The sequence below is a fragment of the Monodelphis domestica genome, chromosome 3 (assembly GCF_027887165.1).
Source record: "Monodelphis domestica isolate mMonDom1 chromosome 3, mMonDom1.pri, whole genome shotgun sequence".
Classification (NCBI taxonomy): Eukaryota; Metazoa; Chordata; class Mammalia; order Didelphimorphia; family Didelphidae; genus Monodelphis; species Monodelphis domestica.
Genome location: NC_077229.1, coordinates 455,370,618 through 455,393,429, shown reverse-complemented (window position 1 = coordinate 455,393,429; position 22,812 = coordinate 455,370,618). Strand labels below are relative to the sequence as shown.

The following is a 22,812-nucleotide window of genomic DNA, read 5'->3' as shown; positions in this document are numbered from 1 at the left end:
CCTCTGTTTTGCTGAGGCTGATAGTCAGGCCAAACAGTTTTGTTGCGGTGGAGAACCTGTCCACAATGGTTTGAAGGTGATTTTCTTGGTGGGCCATGAGAGCACAGTCATCTGCAAAGAGAGCTTCCAGGATGAGTCTCTCTGTTGTCTTTGTTTTTGCAGTCAGGAGGCGAAGGTCGAATAGTGAGCCATCCAGTCGGCATTTGATGTAGACGTCCAGGTCTAGATCCATCACAGCATGTCGTAAAACTTGGGTGAAGGATAGGTTGAAGAGTACCAGAGCGAGGACACAGCCTTGTTTCACGCCATTGGAGATGTTGAAGTGATCGGAAGTCTCTCCACCAGATAGGACTTCCCCTGTCATGTTGACATGAAAGAGTTGGATCAGTTTGATAAATTTTGCTGGGCAACCGAGCTTGCTGAGGATCACCCACAATGCGTCCCTGTTCACTGTGTTGAATGCCTTTGTCAGGTCTATGAAGACAATGTAGAGACTCAGGTTCTGCTCAAGGCATTTTTCCTGCATTTGCCTCACCGTGAAGACCATGTTGATGGTGCTACGATCTGGTCGGAAGCCACATTGTGATTCAGGCAGGTTCTACTCTGAAACAGATGACAGGAGTCTGTTGAGTATAACACGGGCGAGGATCTTTCCAGCAGTGGAGAGTAGTGAGATGCCTCTGTAGTTGTCATAGGCTGCTCGTGAGCCTTTGTTCTTATATAAGGCTATGATGGAGGCATCTCTGAGTTCTGGGGGCATGTCTTCCTCTTCCCATATGCTGGTTAGTACTATGTGGAATGCCTGGAGCACCTTTCCATTTAAGGCCTTGTACACCTCGGTTGGGATCCCGTCTTTACCGGGTGCCTTGCCTGCACTCATTTGTTTAATAGCTTTTTGGACTTCCTCTATTGAAGGAGGGACATCAAGTTGTTCAATGGAGCGGTTTTGGGGGATCTGGTCAAGGGCGCTTTGGTCGACTGAGGAGGGTAGGTTGAAGAGCTGGCTGAAGTGTTCTTTCCACCTGTTGCCGATACCTTTTTTATCTTTTATGAGAGTGGCCATATTAATAATAACAGAACTATATGAGTAGATGCAGGAAAAATTTGTGACGAGATACAACACTCACTCCTGTTAAAAATATTAGAAAACACAGAAATGAAAGAGTTTTCCTTAATATGTTAGTAGTATCTATCTAAAACAAAGAGACAGTGTAATATATAGTAGAGATCAACAAGGAGTTTCCAGGGTAAAACAAAGATCCATTAGCTTTTCTATCCACTACTGTGATATACTACTAGAAATGCTAAGTAAAGCAATATAACAACAACAAAAAAGAAGTTATGGGAATACATATGGAAAAAGAGGGAAAAAAAATCAAATGATCTGAGATGACTTAGAGAACCCTAGAGAAAGAGAATCAATTAAGCATTAACTGAAATAACTTCAGTGAAGTTGTAGGATATAAAATAAATCGATATAAACCATTAGCATTTCTGTATATTACCAACAAAATCCAGATAGGAGAGATAAATTCCTTTTAAAATAATTGCCAAGTGATTAAAAAAAACTTGTGAGTCTACCTGCCAAGACATAAACACAGGAACTATATGAATAAATGCTAACTCCAAAGTATTCTTTACAGAAATGAAGACAGACTTAAGTAACTACAGAAATATTATTTGCTTATGGGTAGGCCAAGCAGATGTATAATAATTATGATACTAATTTACCTATTCAGTGCCAGGACAATCAAACTCCCAAAGAAATACTTTATAGATCTAGGGGAAAAATAACAATTCATCTGGAGGAACAAAATGTACAGATTTTTAAGGGATATATGGAAAAAACTAGGAAGGAAAAGGACCAAGCAGTAGCAGATCTCAAACTATCCTCCAAAACACTAATCATCAAAACAATTGTGTATTGGGCAAAAGGAACAGAGAAGAATAGGGACATAATCTATAAAAAGCAAGTGAGCACAGTAACCTAAACCTGTCTACTGTGGTGAGAGTTCACTGTTTGACAAAAATTATAGTCTTACATAAATTAGGTTTAGCTTAACACCTCACACCATATAGCAAGATAAGCTCCAAATAAATACATTACTTAGACCTAAATGGGCAAAAAGGAAATTACTTTTCAAATCTATGGCACAGAAAAGGATGCGGAAGATATGCTGGATAATTTTGGTTACATGAAACTAGAAAGCTTTTGCACACATACAAAAAAAGCCAACACAAAATTAGAAAAGAAATATGAAAAGATGTGTGTGGATTTTTACAGCACATTTCTTGGATAAGGGTCTTATTTCTAAGATAAATAAGAAACCAATTCATATTTAAAAGAATTAGAGCCATTCCCTAAGTGATAAAATTGTCAAAAGACATGAAAAGGCAATTTCAAAGGAAGAAATCCAAGGCTATCAAAATTCATATGAAAAAATGCTGCAAAGTATGAAGGGGGAAGTAGAAATTAAAACAAGTCTGAGGTTCTTACACCCAACGGATTAGTAAAGTTGGCAAAAATAACAAATGTTAGAAGACCTGGGGAAAATAGGGATATAAAGATACTGCTAATAGAGTTTGGTCCATTCATTCCGGAAAGAAATTTGGTACTATACACCACACATTACTAAACTGAATGCCAGTTCACCAGCAAAACCATTATTAGACTTATGTCCTGGAGATATCAAGGAAAGAAAAAAAGGACCCATGTGTACGAAAATATGAATACCAGCTCCTATATGTTTTTGGGGAAAACTGGAAACAAAGATCAGTTGGGACACAATCGGTTGGGAAACTGCCAAGCAAATTTTGGCATACGAATATAACAGAATACTATTATGCTATAATAAATGGCACTTTCAGAGAAACTTAGGAAAACATATACAAAATGATGCCGAGTGAAGTGAACAGAACCAGGTGAACAATTCATTCAATAACAATATTATAAATTAACAGATCTAACTCTGATAAATGCAATAACCAACTACAGTTCCAAAGGAGTAATGATAAAATGAAGCATTTTACCCATCACCTAACCAGGAAGTGATAAACTTAGGATACAGAATGAAGTATACATTTTTTTGAATATGTCCAATATGGAAATTTGTTTTGCCTGACTATGCATATTTGTTAAAAAGATTTGAATTTTCTTACCCTGCCACCCCCAACCACTGGGAGTATGAGGAGGCAAGAGGGAGAAAAAATGGATTTCTCTTCATTGAAAAAAAAAATTTTTTTTAATGAGATAAAACAAGATGGAAAGGGTCTTGAATGCCAATCAAAGAAAGGTGGGTGAACTTTAGTTAAAAGTCACTGAAGATTTATTAGTGGGGTCAAAATTAGATCTATGAATAATTATTTTCATAGAAAATTGAGGAAAGAAAAATGGAAAGTTACTGATAATACTAGAGGTAATGAATGTCTATACTGAGATGATGCCCCAGAGGAAGTGATAATTGTGGGGAACTGTACAGTAAAAATTGGCAGGACTTGAGAGTGACAGAGTAGGAAGAATTAAAAGACCACAGGCTTGAATATGGAAGACAAGGTAATCAGAGATGCTAATGATGGAAGACTGTATAGGTTTATGGGGGGAAAAATAATCATCTTTGCTTCTGAGTCATGTTGAATTTGAATTGTAAGCCAGATGTCCTATGAGTAGTTGGATATGCAGGTCTGGATCTCAGAAGAGAAGTAAGAATTTATATGAATTTCTTTTCCTCACGTGAAAGCAAAGTGCCCTATTTGGGAGAACTTCATTTCAGGAGATGTACGGTCAAGTTGATTTAGGCCCCTGTACCACTGATAGAATGCAACTTCTCTGCCCCTGAGCAACACAAATTAATGTGGCTGAAAAATCACTCTGTAGTCAACCTGGTGGCGAACCTCTTTGAACTGAGCTAGAGCAGTTCTTAAGTGATAGATCTAAAATAATTTCTCCCAAAGTTTGTAAGTATTGAGCTATTAACAAGAAATTAGTAAAAAATAAACTGTGTGCTTAGCATCAAGATAACTGCACATCCAAAGTGTATCCTTTGAGAAAATACTGAACCAAATCTATAGTTCAAAGGATGTCTCTTTACTGTGTCTTCGATCTCCTAAACAGGGCATATCAGGGGTGCCCTTTCATTCTAAAATGGGCAACTTTTCACTGTTAGAATGTGTGAAGACTGCGTGCACTAGCTGAGGGAGCTAATTCAAAGCTTCTGAGATGCATCGCCTCCAAACGCCATAGCCATCAAGAGACTGCCTCCTTTTCTCCTTCACAGACATGGTGCTGAGCACAAGACTTAACCTCTGGGGCAAGGGGACAGGAATTACAGCTCGTTTTCATCTTAGTGAGAAGTCCATTCAGCTTTTCACCAGAATCCCAAGTCTTTATTCTTTCAACCATCGTTTCCAAGTATCACAAGCAATATAGGGAGAGTGTTAAGGATGACTAACCATGAATACCACCTCAAGAAGGTGAGGAAAGGTAACGAGAGAAACGCATGGTGGCAGAAACCTCGACTTGGATGTTTCCTGTTATAAGCTGGTTACCCCACAAATATCCATTTATTTTGTGGCCCATAGCTCTCAGGAGCTATAATTGAAAGGGGGGAAAAACAACTTGTATACTATGAAATTTTCTACTAACTACTTACTGCTAGTTTATTCACAAACCAACCTCATCAACTTAGCTAGAATACTGTAATTTACTTAGGAGGTAATTGTACTTAAACTTTTTTTTTTTTTACAACTTTACCCTGAAAAGGGGCATACAATAAACCCGAAGATCATCTTCCACTGGGAAGAGGTCATCCCAACAGGAATACTCCTGGAATATTAGGGCATCTGGACTCCAGTGGAATGAGAAGATGCCAGAAAATATTAAGAATATCTAGAAACCTTATCATGTGATAACTGTTTCTTTAAGGAGTTCTTTTTTTCTGAAATAAATCAGACAGAGCCTTTCACTGTGATTTTGAATGGAGAGGAAGCAGTCACTACAGTATAACAAATGTTTGTTGAAGGAATGCTTCTTCATCATTGCCACAGCACAGACACCTCACACTATCTCATGATATGATGAAAACCTTGAATCCTCTGTGAAGTTTAGGTACTTTATCTTTTCACCTATGGTTATTTTCCTCATCTGTAAAATGAAGGGATGTTGGACTAAATGAGATATCTCTGAGGTTCTTTTCAGCTTTAGAATCTGTAACCTCAAGGTTATGTTTTTTAAAGTCTTGTTTCAATATGAAAAATAGCTTTTTAATCTTTAATGTTACTTTCAAATCTTTAGAATAATGATGTCCAACACTTATTTAACTTTTCACACTGGTTTCCCTTTATATTTTCCAGGCTATTGGCTGATGCAGAAGAATTATCCAATCTATAACACCCATATCCAACCTAATGCACTATAGCGTGTACATAATTATAGATATGTGGAAAGTTAATATTAATTTGTACCCATTTTTGGTCCCCCACAAACATGCTTTTGATTTTAAAGGTCAGTTTAATTTTAGAGTGAAGCTATGGACTGGCTTCGGCCATGAGTGGAAGGAATCCTCTCTTCTTTTTTTCTAGATTTTTTGTTTTTTTTTTGTTTTTTTGTTTTTTGGTAAGGAATGGGAGATCAGAGACCAGTTCTTTGTTCTATATGTAAACAAAGATTCTCTGAGGTAATGAAGTCAGCCATCTAGCACCATGTTGGGTAAAGTGGCATGGGGGAAGAGAGGCTTCTAGCATCTGGAAGACTGGCCTCTTGTCCTGATTGAGGTCTTTGTCCTCCAATCAGAGAGGCTCTGGAGAGGGACATCAGAAAAACTGAGGACAGGAAGTCTGTCTTTTTCTGTGGGCCTCCCAGGGCTTCAGGGGGGCACAGTTTGATTCTGGGATGACTCAGCCTGCTGACAGAGGAGGCAGCTAGCCATGCAGCTCTTGTGCTTTTCTCACGTTCTTTCTCTGGTCAATCTTCTGCTATTTAATAAATAATTGTAAAATTAGGATAGGGTCTGTGGAGAAATTTAATCATAACAGGTGTATATCTATACATACTTATTAAAAATTAGGATAATAGCCAAATATTCAACAGGATTTTAATCAGACATTCACTGAAGTTGAGCTTAGTCAGGCATTTCTTTTTTAATTAAGGCATTTCCCAATATTATATTAAAAACAAAGACAGAAGTCCTGCTTGTTTCCATATAAGAGAATCAAAGAACACAAATACTCTTAATCATCATTCTTCAGCTAAACGAACTCCAGACCTTTCTATGAATGGAATTTGCCAAATGAATGGAACTTTAAACCACATGGAACTTTAAAAATACAGAGAGTATGTCAGGGCAGAGTTTTAACCTATGCAGCCCATTAGAAAATTGAAAACAGCCAAGACATCCTACAGTGAATAAATAGATTGAGAGAATTCACTCATATTTCAAACTGGCTAAATTGTTATCCAAGATTATTTTAGTCAACAGAAGAATTAACCTATCAATAAACAATTATTAAGCACCTATCATGTCCCAAGCACCATGCTAAGTCCCACAAATACAAAGAAAGGCAAAAAGTAGTTCCTGCTCTCATGGAGCTCACAGTCTAGAAGGAGACAACACGCAAGCAACTATGTATAAACAAGAAATAAACAGGACAAACTGGAAGTAACCAGCAGACCAAAGGCACTAGCATTAAGGGGAAAAGAAGGCTTCTTGTAGATGGTGGGATGGTACTTGAAGGAATCGAGGAGGCAGAGATAAGGTGGAAGAGAATTCCACAGGCATGGGAGATGGCCAGTGAAAATGCCTGATCTAGGGAGCCACTGAAGTTTAATGAATGAGGGGTGGGAGGAAGAGCAATTTGGCAGCAAAGTGGAGAAGGAACGATAGCTGGGAGAAACCTGAGGTAAGGAGACCCCAAACTAGACTACTGCATCATTCAGGCATGAGGCAATGCAGATCTGCACCAGGGTGGTGGTAGTTTCAGAGAAGAGAGCATATGCGAGAGATTTTACAAGTTATATTCATTCCTGAAATATATACTTCACCTAAAAAACAGATATAGAAATAGAAATGCAGGATAAACTGTTAGAAGGTCTCATGAGTTAGTGCATTCTTCACTCCCTTTGCTGGTCACACAGGAGGCTGGATCTGGGAAAACTCAGAAGCCAGTGAAAGGAAGTTTGCCCGAAAGAGCCCACTCTCTATGTGCCTAAAAATCCCCTCGAGGACACAGGGTTCTTCCTGGTGGGACCCTGTGCTGCACACCCTTCTCTGCTCCCAGCGTCCATCACGATGATTCCCACAGCACACTACGACGAGTACTGTAGCCACATACAAGCTTAGGAAAAGCTTAGTAGGATTAGTAAATTGAGATAAAGAGTGCATATTTGTGTTTGGAAAAGTAATCAAAACACTCTTAGGTTACTGTTAGATTTTTCTTCCCAGTTTCAACTAGTTTCTTCCCTACATTCATGCCACTGGCTTTTATGACATACTTTGCTCCTGACTCCATAACGGCCAGCCTGATCCGAGACATCCCTTCCCTTCCCATTGTCCTTCTGTCCTCTCCTTCACTTGATACAGCTCCCTACCACGTCCCTCCCACAGCAGAAATCCTCTTCTTCTGGGTCTACTACAACCCATTATCACCATGGCCTTCTCTCTTCTATTGAGCCAAGACAATGGAAAAAGGAAAGAAGAAAGGGAAAAGGAAGAAGAATAAAGATGGCTTGTCTTGTCTAAGTCACAGAAGATAATATAGTTGGAGTGATTCTATAGATTTATAAATGGAGTTTTGTTTTTCTTTCTTAATGGTGGAGGGAAGGGATGAGAGAAAAGGCAGATTTTCACTGATTGAAAATTTTAATTAAAAAACAGCATAACAGCTTCAGATGTGCACTGATTAGAATTCCAGAGTCATAGCATATGAGGAGTTGGTGGTTCTGGGTTTTAATCTGAGATTAATGGCAATGTGTAAGTCACTGAACTGTGTGTGAATTTCCTCATTTGTAACATATCTGGTCAGCTACACCTAACATACCCATATCTCAGAACTGTTACTGTGAAGGGGCTTCATAGGAGCATGATGTAAATTTTTCATTTGTACATTAGCTATTCATGCTGTTTTTCATAACTTGAGAATAATGAGCATAATTTTATAATTCTGATGTAAATTCATTATTATTTTATTTGTACATTGGCTACAAATGCTGCTCTGCATAATCGGATCAAATAAACTAAAACTGCTGTGGGAGAAAAAAAAAAGTACCTGCATGTACTAATAGGTCATTTGAAAGAAAAGTTGCAAGCATTGAAAGCAGGATTAGGACTGAAATGTTCCATTATTCTTCCATATACATTTGGACATTGTGCATATTTCTAAGATTATGTCTCCTCAAATCATAAAATTAAAATAAACAGGAAAGGGAAAGGGAGTCAATAGTGTCTTAAATTTTTTTTATGGTCCCTAAATTATCTTTTAATCTTCTACTCTGAAAGTTTAACATTACAATAAAACAGTATCTGAAATAAATTAAGAATTATACATATAACCTCAAACTTAATGTTTCATATTCTTTAGCTTAAACAACAATTATGTATAAAGATGTTATTATCGTTATTGTTATATAGGATATCACTTCATTTAAAACATGATTAAATGGTATGTTTGAAATAGGTTACTTTCTCCTAAGAAAGGTTTCAGAATTGGTTTCAACAATACTTTTAGTGCTAACAAGAGCAAGACTTGGACTCCGAAAGATTTGAGTTCAAATCCAGCCACTGATACATAGTAGTGTGACACTGGACCACTCACCCTTTCTTAACCTTACTTTCCTCATCTATACAATGGGAATGATTTTATTACCTACTTTACTGGCTAGTTGGGAGGATCAGATAAGATAAACTTTGCATATCTGAAGCATTATATAAATGCTAGCTATTAGTAAAATCTCTGATTTTATACCTTCCTCTTTTTTGGAACTACCCTTATCAGTGTCCCTTGGGCCCTCTTCAATGCTAGAATCATGTGGCATTGGAACACTAGACCTGGAATTATGAAAAGAATAATAATATTTATTATTATTATTATTATTGTTTTGTCATTTTTTAGTCATGCCTGACTCTTCATGACCTCATTTGGCTTTTTGTGGGGGCAAAGCTACTTGAGAGATTTGCCACTTCCTTTTCCAGCTCATTTTATAAATAAACAGGATTAAGTGACTTGTCCAGTCTAGGACTAAGTGTCTGAGGTCACATTTGAACTCAGGAAGATAAGTCTCCCTGACTCCAGGCATGCACTCTATCCACTGTGACACTTAACTGCCTAACAACAACAACATCAATCATCATAAACATTTACATAGTTCCCCAAGCGACATCAGTGCAAAGTGCTTTACAAAGGAGGTAGGGCAGAAATCAGGAAGAATTAGGTGTAAATCTCATCTTGGACTATGTGACGCTGGTCAGGTCATCTAACCTCTCCAGTCTCAATTTCTTCAACTGTAAAAAATAAGGAGTTAGGTTCAGGGACCTCTGAGGTCCCTTTCAGCTCTAAATCTGTAATTGTATTGTCTCATGGGGAAAACTGAGGCTGAGAGAGGCTATATCTGACTCAAGATAACACAGTTCCAAAATCACTACTAAAACAACCAGCCCTGCCCTCCTTGTTATATTGTTGGGAGACCTCAATCAATGGTAGGGTCGATGGTGCTAGACTGGGTTTCTGCAGGTCTTTTTAAGGGGGGGAAAAAAAGTAATAGCCCTTGGTACCTCCATTCAACTTCTTAATAAGGCCAAATGCATAAGGATCATTTTGTTCATCTGATCCGGAGTTTTCTGATCACCTCTCACATCTATTGCAAATTCCTCTGCAGTCCTTGCTGACCCTGACTGGGATCTCAGATTTAGAGCTGGAAGGGATCTAGGAATCCAACCAGTCTCTTTTACAGATGAGGAAGCTGAAAGCCCAAAGGGCTGATACTCATTTAAATCTTGGTGTACTACAATCTCCATCTCTTCTTTCTCTCCTTGCTATATTCTTTTCCTTTTACATTTTCATTGAATTTATCTCCATGAACTTTATTAGCACCCTTGGAGCACTGATGCGTATAACTTTATATGACTATTAATTTCTTCTCAGAATCTTTGTGAATTCCAGAACATTAAAGTTGGAAGGGACAGTCATGGTCATCTAGTCTAGCCACTCATTAAACACAGGAAGGACTTTTAATGGATAAAGAACTGGCAACCTGACAAAGTTCTCAAAACACATCAATGAAAACATTTGGAACTGGAATCTACATCTGACAGCCCTAGTCTCCCTTCTATTTCTCTATTGCTTCTGTGTAAGTTGAATTTTGTAAGTATTGTCTTTTTAAATGTATATCGGTCCTGCCTCCAGGTCCCTAGGGATAGAATCTAAATGATTAAATTTATTTCTTTCAGTAGCACTTCATGAAAATGCCCTGCACACAGTGGTGCTGATGACTCACCAATGAGAATTTACTATGGATGTTAGGGAACTGTGCTCAATGTTTCCAATAAATTGAGTCAACATAATGCTTTTTTAATTTTTAATTTTCATTTATTCATAAATTACTTGAGCAAATACTACACACAAGATACTATACTAGATGGTGGAATTTGAAATTTTGAATTTTTTTTTAAATAAAGGGAAGTCTAGAACATCTTGGCATGAAATGAATAGATACCTAATTTTTGTTATCACCTTTTATATATTTCCGCCCAAATGTAATAGAAAATCTAGATGAAATTTCTTAGGTTTCACAGTAAAGGTACTGAAAAGTTGGCCAGCTCAGGCAACACAGAAGGTTGTAGTTATGTGATTAAGTGGGGAAAAAAACCTCCAGGGTATTTTTAGGAGTGACAGGCAGACTTAATCCTTCTAATCCTCCTTTCTAACCCTTATATAGGTCAGGAACAGTTAATAATGCATTAATGGAGCCAAGGAATTTATTAATTTATGAGCTGCTTTATACAGTTAAGAACATTTCATTGACAACTTGACCAAAGAAATCTGTTCCTGTTGAGTTTTAAAATGGTATCCTAAAATAGGGGCTCCTAAATTCCTAATTACAACTTTAGGGATGCCCTTCTCCTCCCTTTAAATCGCCATCTCTGAGCCTTAGGGAAAGGGAAGAAAGAAGGTAGCTGTGAGCAAGGAAGTGATGGGGGATGGGTGCATGGGGTTCTAGGAAGTAAACCAGGCAAGAGAGATGAGATCTGGGCAGCTCTGGATAGCAGATTCGCTTAATCCCCAGGTAAATTATCCATGGGGTTCCAAGAATTCAGAATCCCCTTGGAAATGCCATACTAGCTGACTTGGGAAACAATATCCCTCATAATGTCAGGCAGAGAGCTGTTCCCAAAGTATATACATTATAAAGAAAAATTATGAAGTCTATATTTAAGTTATGGTTCAGATTATCCAAGTAATGATCATTATGCTTTAGCAATGTTATCTGTGGAATAATGATTACATGTTTGATGTATATTCAGATACTTTGATCAGGTCAGAGGTGGCATGGGAAATGTTGCAAACAGCAAGAAAGTATTAAGTGGAAAGATAATTTAAATAGGATACTGAGCATCTAGAGAAGCAAAAGGACTTAAAAGAGGAATAAGAATTTTCAGAACAGAATTCATGGCTTGCATTAGCAAAAATAATTGGCATAACATAAAAAGTTGAATCCATGGTGGCAAGTCTTACCAAAGAAACAAAAAGAGAATAACTGATTAAGAATTAAAAGAAAAACAAAGTAAAAGATAATCTGAAAAAAGAGAAGCAAAAAGCAATAATACTAAAAGAAAGGATGATTTCTGTAGAAGCAAAATGTAATGATCTCTAAGATAGGAGGGGCATAAACAATTTAAGGATTATAGAACTCCCAAAAGAGCACGACGTTAAAAAGCAAAAAACAAAAAAAAAACCTGAACACCATAATGCAGGAAATGATTCAAGAAAAAGAAAGTATCAAAAACATTCCTAGGAAGAAAACCAAAGTTGTAGAGATTATTTGTCTCTGAAACATTCCAAACAAAAAAAATGCAAGAAAGGTAAACAAATACAGCAACTAAAACTAACAATAAGAAGAAGAAAACAAAAGAAACCAGAGAGACTTCTTCCTCCTTTTTTTTTTTCAGAGAGATTTTGTAAGGGACAGAAGGTAAGGAGGTTATTATAAAAGGTTGGACTGGATTATTTAAGAGCAGGATCACAAGGAATTTTAATCAATTCCAAAATTATTTTTGTGTAACAATTTATTTATAAAATATAGAAAGAGTGAAAGTAAGAAAATCAGAGAGAGGATAGGGTAAGATACCTACCTACACACTAATTATTTTGCTCTGACCCCTGGCTCAACCCAGGCAGGGTTAATTAGTCCTTGATCAGAGGGACCTCGGTCTTGAGCCGAGGACCTGGGGATGCAGGAAGCCTCTCTCAAGAGGGTAGGTCTCTCCTGAGGCTAGTTCCTACAGAAAATCCAGGAAAGGAGTCAGCCTTTTTCACTCACCCCACATGGTAGTTTAAGGAAAGTAGAAGCAGTCTGAGATCCTCAGTCAGAGCTCCTCCAAGGTCAAGTTGAAGACAAAAGACCTCTTCACAGGAAGTTCTTGGCATTTTTAAAGACCTTCTTTTTCATCACTTCCCATGATTTCCTTCCATTTTACATGTACCAATTACAGCTAAAGCTTTGCTTAGGACTGTCCAGAGGGCAGTCAGTTGATTCTCGTTCATCACCTACGATCGCACACGTGGGTCACAGACCTCCCCTGCTCAAGTGTAAGTGGGGTATATAAGCTTCTGGTGATTAAATCTAAAAATGGGCAGGGGAGAGTTCATTTAATCTTCACAATTTCTTTCTAAGTGCACTCCAGGAGACAAAGCTCGTCATAATTAAACAGAACTAGAGAGAGAGCCTGCACTAAAGCTGAAAAAAACTTGGTTCAACTGTCTTTTCCGAAATACAGAGGCTCTGAGACTCTCAACAAATCAAAGGGATTCCTAGTGGCCCAGGCAACCCTCAAAACTAAATTATAGGGGGCAATTAGGTAGTTCAGTGGATAGAGTGTCAGGCCTGAAATTGGGAGGACTCTGACACTTCCTAGCTGTGTGACCCTGTGCAAGTCACTTAACTCTGATTGCCTAAGCCTTGCTACTTTTCTATCTTTAAAAAGTTGTTACTAGGACAGAAAGTATGGAAAAATATATTTAAAAACAAAACCAAAAACCAAGTTATAGAATAGTGACTGATTGGCATTTGATAAAGGGGAGTTTTCTCCCAGAAGTTTGTTCTCTGCAATAATAAAATCACAGTCCTGGGCCAAAAAGAAAATGCTGAGCATATATTATCATCAGCAATAATATGATTTATAATAATGCCACTGAATATTTATTACCCTTTGGAACAACCCCTGCTCAGGGTAGTAAAGATTTATGAAGTCTGGTGGGACTTATAATGTTGTGATTTGATAGTTTAAAACTGCACTAGGACTTTTGGAAGACCCTGTAGTTATCTGTTGTAACAATTAAATTTAAATTAGTTTCTCTGCTAAAAGTATATATTTTTATGAGATTTATTAAAGATTAAGAAATAAAGAAAATACAAAATAAGAAAGCATGTCCCTAGGCACAGAGCCCATTCACAACCACTTACTCTACATCTTACCTGCTAGGTAGAGAGCCACGTGTGCTTAGAAGTGGAAGCAGAGAGACCAAGTAGGGGGTACAGTCAGTTTAAATACCCATTTTGTTCTCGGCCCAGGTGGGGATCTCCAGTGAGATTTTAGGGAATTTTGGGAACTACCAAGGACTTCTGGGAATTGAAGTCCGGGGTTCAAATCTCCATTTTTACACTGTGTGGTTGTGAGATAAGAGTGCTGGACTTGGAGTCAGCAAGATGAATTCACTCAGTCTAGCTCACTCAGACTAGCCTCAGTCACTCAATAGCTGTGCACCACTTCCCAGCTGGGAGCAGCTAGGTGGTACAGTGGCTAGAGTGCCAGGTCTGGAGTCAAGAAGATTCACTTTCCTGAGTTCAAATCTAGCCTCAGGCACTTAGTAGCTGTGTGATCACAGGCAATTCCTTTAACCTGTCTGCTTCAATTTCCTCATTTGTAAAAAGTGCTGGAGAAGGAATGGGCAAACCCAAATGGAGTTAAGAACATGACTGTAAAGAAACAGCAACACCATTTTCCACTACATACATTTCTTGGGACTGGACTCCATCATGGCCCCAGGAAACCATATCATCTTCCAAGACTGCATCAGCTCTGGTACATCTCCTCAGTATTCTCTAGAGGGCTGGAGAGCAGAACAAAGAACTCTTCCCAAAGGCTTCATGTAACCCATGACCTCCTGTTTATAGGTCTGGTTCTTGTCCACTAAGCCACCTAGTTGCTATGATTGATTTTATCCTTTTAACTGGACTATGAGCTTCTTGTGGGGAGAATTGTTTTGTTGATCTCTGCATACTCCATGAAACCAACCACCAAAATAAATGTGCAATCTTCTGTAGGCTCCATTAACCTACCATAAGAGTTTAGACAAATATCTTCCCAGGCTAAGTCATTCATGGCTAAAACATTGTAAAGTTAGTGGAGGCCAGTCCAGGTACAATTTGTAGAAGAGGAGATTCTGTTTGAAGCTAACAGAAGGCACTGTTATATACCCATTTACTGGCAGAAGAAGGTAAAGTCCTATTTTCCTGTTTAAATATAGTTTTGCAACAAAGGTATTATTCCAATTGCATTCTACTGTGCATGGCAATATCATGACACACTGACATCTTCAAAAAATGAAAAGAATTCCCCAGAGAAAAGGTAAATCCTTCCAGAAATTACTCAAACTTGTAAAAGAGCTGCAAGATGAAAGAAAAGAAGGGGCCAAGAGTTATAGGTTGAAAGGGGAAGAAATTTGGAAATGACAAATGAGGAAGCTATTTGTCAGAATAGGCAATAAACAGTGATGAAATAAACATAAAAACTATGGTGTTGAGTGCAGAGTTTACTATTTCGCAGAAAAGGTAAGAAATGGGAAACGACAAATTTAAGTACACCATACAATCCTACTTCATTATATTAGCCTAGTGTGGATTGTACATAATTACTAGGATAGATAGCATGTTTTCACCCTCTAACAGTGAAATATTTCACTAGAATCAAAATTATTACATGCTACAATAAAAAAAAGTGTTTCTTTCTTTCTTTGAGGCCACCCTCCCTCATAAGTGTTAGAGTCAGATCAGTATTTAAAGTCAATTTAGAAAAGCTATAATAAAAAATTGTCAAATATAACCAGAGGGAAAACCGCTGTAGCAACCTTTCCATTTCCATGGAAACATCATTTAAAAACAAGATGGGAAATCTAGGAAAATGCTAAACTTGTAAAGGCTCATATGAAACAAGGTATTCTCCATGATCTACAAAACAGTGACATGTTTCTTGATAAGAATACAGGTAGATTCTCTCAAAAGAAACCAATGATGTAGAATTATACAAATAGCTGTTTCAACATATTCCTTATGGAAAGGAAAATGCTATTTCATCTAATCCTCACAACAACCCTGAGAGGTTGGGTACTATTATTATCCCCATTTTTACAAGAGGAAACTGATGTTGAGTGACTTTTCCAGGGTCATACCACTAAGTTAGTTTATGAGGCAAGATTTAAACATGGGTATTCCTGACTCCTCTCCACTGCACCACCTAGATGACTTTAAAGAATAGTACTATTAAAAAACACTCAAGTAATTATGAATATTAATAAATTGTCTATTCAAAATTCAAAACCAAAACAAAGTATGAGGAATCCACAAAGATCTAAAAATGGTAATGGTATGATGAAAGGAGCACTGGATTTGAAGCTGGGAGAGTTTAAAACTCAAATCCCAGACCTGCATTTTACTTAGTAGTATGGCACTTGACAAATTATTTTACCTCTTTAGGTTTCAGTAACCAGATTTCAGAAATCTAACATCTAGCAATATATCTATGACCCCTCAGTGTAAAATTCAGGAAATATGTACTATTTTCTAAAGATGATGATACAAAGCATACCATTGAGCATGTAAAAACAAAAAAAAAGAAATTCCTGATGCTGTATCTTATTTTTCAATGAAGTATCTGTATTTTGTGACATTCTAATTATTACACAGGAACCTCATTTTCACATTTATATATTTTCAGATGCTATTCTGTGGGTCGGCCTTACTGCAAAACTAGCTTATAATAAGGCCCTTTTTTTAGTATGTTAGAAACGAAAATCACTCACACAGTATCCAAGAAAAGCCTTCCTTATGCTCAGTGCTGGCCCATAATAAATAGTAATATTGTGAGGCTTTGGTGTGTTATGATGTTATCAGAAAATAACCCTTTTCCTTTAAAACTTTCTTTTTTTAAAGTTGTGCTACTTTTTTGTGTATTGGCTTTATATCTTGGGACTGGTAAGGGTTGATGAGATCCTGAAACAGAGGGATGGTTATGTTGTAGAGAGAAGGTGATAGGTGCAAGAAAAGTTTTGCAGACAGAAAGATCAAGATTTGGCAATTATTTGGATATATGGAGTGAGAAAAAGGGAGGAGTCAGGCATAATGAATGCCTTAGCTGTGAACCAGGAAGACTGGATGGGAAATAGTGCCCTTGAGCAAAACTGGGAAGTGTTGGAATGAGGTGAGGTTTGGGAGGAAATGGATTCTGTTTCAGATAGGCTGATTTTGATGCTGGTAGGATATCTAGTATGAAATATCCAAATGGCAGTTAGAGATGTGTGACAGAAGTTAAGAAGTGATATTAGAGAAGGATACAGAGATCTGGGAGCCATTTACATAGCAATCATAATTAAGTCAGTTTTGAACTGTGATAGTTTAATGTCCTCTGAAAGAGAATATCACATAGCAATTTAAGAAAAAAATTCCAGGTGATAAATTATTATGTAAATACAAATCCGAATTAAAAATCAGAAATGTACCACAGCACATTGGTAGGATTAAGTGAGACAATAGGTCAGAGATATATAATTAAGCAAAGTTAAATTTAAAGTTGCCATGGTTCAATAAAATTATTATTTTTCCCATAATCTTCACATACCATGAAAATTAAGTTAGGTCACAAGCCAGTTTTTTATCCAAAAAATAACCTTGCATTCATATTTTTCTCATCTTCCTATGTCAGTTTACATATATAATTGCTTATAGTTTGTCAAAGGCGATTAAATTTACAGATTATAACAAAAAGCAAAATTATAGTTACCAGAGTCACAGCTGGTATTTATATGGGGCTTTGGGAAACTAAAGAACATGCACAATTTCATATGATCCTTATGAATATTATTATTGTAGACATTTCCTCTTTTTACAGACCTTTCCCCTCATTTACAATGAGGGAACTAAAGACCAAAGAGGTGGAATAACTTTGAAGAGATGCTGAAGATCTGGTTTTTATCCCAACTCTGCCATTTCCTAGTTGTGCCACCTAGACTGGGACAAACTAGCTAGAATGAAAACTAGTTATTCTAACTCCAAGAAGTGCTCTTCCTACTAGAACTTGCTAGCAGATAATGAACTATGAAATAAACTATATCAGACAAGTCTTTTTAGCTCTCCCAGCTGAGAAAAATGAAAATGCTGCAATATATGAGCATTAAGACACCCTGCAGCTCTATGATTCATGATGAAATACTTTCTAAAAGAACTAAAACATTTAAGAAAAATATATCAGTTTAAATGCTTAAATGGAAAGAAAATTCAATATGATTCATTTACAGGAATATATTAAAATGGAACCAATAATTTTACCTTGTGAAAATACCATCCACAATCCCAATTGTAGCTTCTTCTGCAGGAACATAGGAACCAATTTGTGCCATGATGGTAATCAATGCAACTTGTTTTATGTAGGAGCTCTTTCCACCCATGTTTGGTCCAGTAATTATCATTACTCTTTCAGAGTCCCCCTAGAAAATTTAATAGCAATTTAACATAGCATTCCAGAGGCATTCTTATTTAACAGGTACAATTTATTCCATAAATTGAATTCATTATCAAAATGGTTCTTCTCTCCACTCCACTCCACATGCTTAGAGTGAGGATAATGGACAGTGTGACCTGGAGCTGTTCCAGGCTATGAAGGGCTCCCACTCAACTGCTAGAAGAATCACGTGAAACTTCACAGGAGCCACAGTCTAGAAGCTCTTGCCTGCTGCTGTGGTGGGGAAGCTATCCCTTTCCTATCCAAGAAGGGAGGTCTTGCACTAAAGAGAAGACTTAGCATAAAGCAGCTTTGGGGGCTGGTTACAAAGAACCTGGTCCTTCACATAGAGGAAACTGCATCTAGTTGCATCAACTAGACTAGGACAAACTAGCTGGATGAAAAATTGGCTCTTCTAACTCCAGATCAGAAATACTCTTCCTACTAGAATATGCTAGCAGGTAATGACCTCTGAAATAAACTGTCAGACAAGTCTTTTTAGCTCTTCTGACTCATGAAAATGCCACAATATATGAGCATTAAAGGACTGTGACGCTTTAAAGGGCTGCAGAGGCCAGTATACCTCATAACAGCCAAACCGCTCTGTTCTACTATGTTCTAAGACTATATATTTCTTTCTGGGTCTGAATCTTAGATTTTGATCCTGGGAAAAGAAGTCTGGCATCTGGTGTCCCTGGGGAAAAATGGAACTCCTTTATAGATCTTTGTTATATCTGTACGTGTAGTGGGAACAAAAAAGCATATTCTGAGTTGATCAATTTATAATTTGTATTTAGTAGCTTCAAATGAGAGCTTTATTTTACTTTACTTTTTATTTTCTAAATTAACAAAGCATTTTTTCTAACCATTGCTCCACCTCTACCATAATCTCTATCTTTCCTTCCTTCCCTCCTCCCTTCCTTTCTCCCTCTATCCCTTCCCTTCTTCTTTCCCTTTTCCTTCCCTTCTTTCTTTCTTCTTTCCTTCCTCCCTCTTTCCTTCCTTCTCTCCTTTCCATGGTAAAAAAGTCACAAAGAAATCATTGAGTGATTTTCCTCTTGAGCTCTACTTATTGTGAACAAAAATATAGCAAGTTCTTTAAATTCCATTTACTTCTTTCCCTTTGGGCATACCATAAAAATCCATGTCTGAGATTATGTTGTGAAGATCCCTAGCTTCCTTGTCTAACAGTAGAGTAAGGAGCAGTTAAAGAATCTCAGGAAAGCTATGTTTGCTAGAATTGCCAAAGGGCTATGTCTGGATTGGGGTAGAGACTTTATGAGATAGGGACTTTATCTGTAATTTCATTAAGACAAGAACTCTCTGGTGAGGAAACTCCCTCAACCATCCATAGTCTTAGTGCGCCACCTAGAGCAATGAGAGGTTTAGTAAATCGCCCAGGGTCACACAGCTAGGATGTATTCAGAGAATTTGAACCCAGGTCTTTTTGGCGTTGGGGCTAGCTTTCTGTTGACTATGCCACTCAGTCTCTTGTGAGGTCCTTCATTATAAGGCAAAATTTGACAGAAGAATATGAAATAACTTAGCCTAACTGGGTAACTATCACCATATCCTCACCACAGTAAATTAAATTAAATTTATTTTATATATATTTATTTATATTTTATTTATATATATAAATATATATTTATAAAATAAAACATAAATTAAATTAAAAAGCACAGACCAAAACTACCCAGTCCTCATTTGTTTATTTTAATCTCTGTTCATAATTCTAATCCAGGCAACATTACAGGAGATTATAAATAAAATTTCCCAAACCTTGGACAGAGATAAACTTTCTTAACTATGGATGGCTGGGAAAGAGGAAAGGGAACAGATTGAATCGCCCAATTATCTAAAACTCTTCTCCAATCTTACAGGAGACTAGGAGACATGCAGGAGGAAAGGAGATGGATGTGCTAGCAAGGCACTAAAGGGCTTTTAGCCTGTTATATTCAAAGAATACAAGTCAAAATACCACCTCATGACATCATGGGTTCCCTTTGAAAACACAGGACAAACAATAACAACAACAACAATGCAAATCCACTTTATGGGAACATTGAAAGAAGTGACAATCTTAGATCAAATTCAACCTCCATTCCACTTTCCTGTTTCCAACTCTAGGAAAAAGAGTAAGAGAACTGCTGGAGAATGGAGAAAGCTCCTTGAGGGCAGGTGTTTTTGCTTACTTATCATTATGTTCCACAGTGTTTCCTCTATAATAACTACTGAATAAAATCCTGGTCAATCACTTCAATTTCTTCTTGATAAAAGGGTTAGTAAAGGGGCATGCAAAGCATAATGGCTAAATTTGGGATGAATTTCCTTTAAAAATAAAGAATTGTATGCTGTTTCCCACTTCATGAATAATCAAAAGCATTCTATACAAATACTTTTGATTAAAATAAAAATGCCTGCCAAAAGTCACTAGCATTCTGGCTTTCTAGCACACCACCTAAAAACAGATCAACAGAAGAAAGAGGCATAAAAAAATGAAGCAGCATAACATAAGGCAGAATACCACATACAGAAAAGCGACAACTCAAACTTAGGATGAAGTTCACTGAGCACTGGATCCAATGTTCAGGTGAGTAGACTGGAAGGTGAAGCAAGTATTTGAGGAATGATACAAAAAAACAAAATCAGTTCTTTAAGGGAATCTGGGTCAGGCAAAAGAGACACTCAGATTGACCAACATTTACCTAAGCTATGCCTGTATCCCTCCCATTTCACAAATAAATAAGTGCTGGAAATATGTACACCACACCAAATTTCCAAACCTCTACAATCATGCCTCCTACCATCCCTTCTTTTCTGTTAGCAAAAAAGCAGGCCTACAAGTGAGGAAAAGGCAGAAAACAAGGATAAGTCTGAAAAAGACAATCACTGTTCTCAAGAGTCAAGAGCTCATACTCAAATGGGGGAGACAACATGCAAACAGCTATGTACAAATGAGACATATATAGGATAAACTAGAGATAATCAAGAAGGCAAACACCAACATTATGTAGAATCAAAAAAGGGTTCTTATAAAAGGCAAGATTTTAGTTGGGATTTGAAGGAAGTCAGGAGGTGAAGAGAGGGGAGAGAGAGAGAGAGAGAGAGAGAGAGAGAGAGAGAGAGAGAGAGAGAAAGAGAGAGAGAGAGAGAGAGAGAGAGAGAGAGAGAGAGAGGGAAGGAGGGAGGGACAGAGAGAGGGGGGGAGAGAGAAGAGAGGGGGAGAGAGAGGGAAGGGGGAGAGACAGAGAGAGGAGGGGGGAGAGAGGGGGGGGGAGAGAGAGAGAGAGAGAGGGATGGGGAGAGAGAGAGAGAGAGAGAGAGAGAGAGAGAGAGAGAGAGAGAGAGGGAGGGATGGGGAGAGAGAGAGAGAGAGAGAGAGAGAGAGAGAGAGAGAGAGAGAGAGAGAGGGATGGGGAGAGAGAAAGAGAGAGAGAGAGAGAGAGAGAGAGAGAGAGAGAGGGAGGGATGGGGAGAGAGAGAGAGAGAGAGAGAGAGAGAGAGAGAGAGAGAGAGAGAGAGAGAGAGGGATGGGGAGAGAGAAAGAGAGAGAGAGAGAGAGAGAGAGAGAGAGAGAGAGAGAGAGAGAGAGAGAGAGAGAGAGAGAGAGAGAGAGAGAGAGAGAGAGATTGGGAGAGGGAGAGAGAGAGAGAGAATTCCAGACCTAGCAGAAAGTTAATGAAAATTGTATCTGGGAGTCCAGATATGGAGAGTCTTGTACAAGAAACAGCAAGAAAGGCCATCTCACTGAATCAGAGAATATGTAAGCATGAGTAAGGTGAAACAAGACTAGAAAGATAGGAAGGGGTCGGGTTATGAAGGGCTTTAAATACCAAACAGAGAATTTTACATTTGATACTGAAGGTAGTGGTAATAGTAGTAGTAATAATAATAATGATAATGATGATGATGAAATAATAACAAATATCATTGTATTGTACCTACCATGCACAAGGCATTTAATAAATATTTCATCAGAATCTCACAATTGGCCTGGAAGAGAGTTGCTATTATTTCCCCCATTTTACAGTTGAGAAAGCCAAGGCAAACAGGAATTAAGGGACTTCCCTAAGTCACACAACTAGTAAGTGTCTGAGATGGGATTTTAATTCAAGGCTTCCAGATTTCTAGGCCCACCACTCCATTCACTGAGCCACCGTGCTACCTGTAGTTTATTGAATATTATGGTTGGGAAGGGTTGGGGGTGAGATGACACATCCCCTGCTTTGGGAAGATTATTAATTTAATAGCTGAAAGGGAGATGGACTGGAGTGGGGAAAGCTTCAAGGTGGGGAGATCAACCAGAAGTCTGTTGCAATCATTCAGGTATAAGGTTCTAAGGCCTAGGCCAGGGCAGCTGCAGTGCTATGGACAGAGGGTGCATATACAACAATATTACAAAGGAAAAATGAATAGGCCTTGGCAAAATATTGGATGTGCAGGGTGAGAGGAATCAAAGAAGAGAGCTTGGGTGACTGGAAGAAGAGAGGCAGCCCTGGTACATACAAATTCCTGACCATTCATTTCTAGCTCATGTCACAAGAAAACATTTCAGTGTGGAAAGGAAAATTGTAATAAATTCATTTGTTCTTATATTGGTTTCCCCAAAAAATAACATCAGGAAGAAAAAAAAGGTTGAAATAAACTGACTTCCATTTTTAAAAAAGCATCTCGAATGCCAACTTCAGCATCATCTGGGAAAAGTTCACAATAAAAAGAGCTCAGAAAACTGAGGAATTACAGTAAATGAAATCCAAAAAAAAGTGTACAAGCAGAATGTTAATATTAACATAAAAATCATCTGCAGTGCTTGTATATGATATTGGCATGA

General features: G+C 37.7%; 1 protein-coding gene across 1 annotated transcript in view; it reads right to left on the bottom strand.

Annotated features, from left to right (window-relative positions):
* Positions 1-22,812, bottom strand: part of MSH3 (mutS homolog 3) — a 215,285-nt gene that overhangs the window by 25,844 nt on the left and 166,629 nt on the right. The window contains exon 20 of the mRNA XM_007487380.3: positions 17,807-17,964. Coding sequence (XP_007487442.1) covers positions 17,807-17,964 — 158 coding nt within the window. The remainder of the gene's footprint in view (positions 1-17,806; positions 17,965-22,812) is intronic.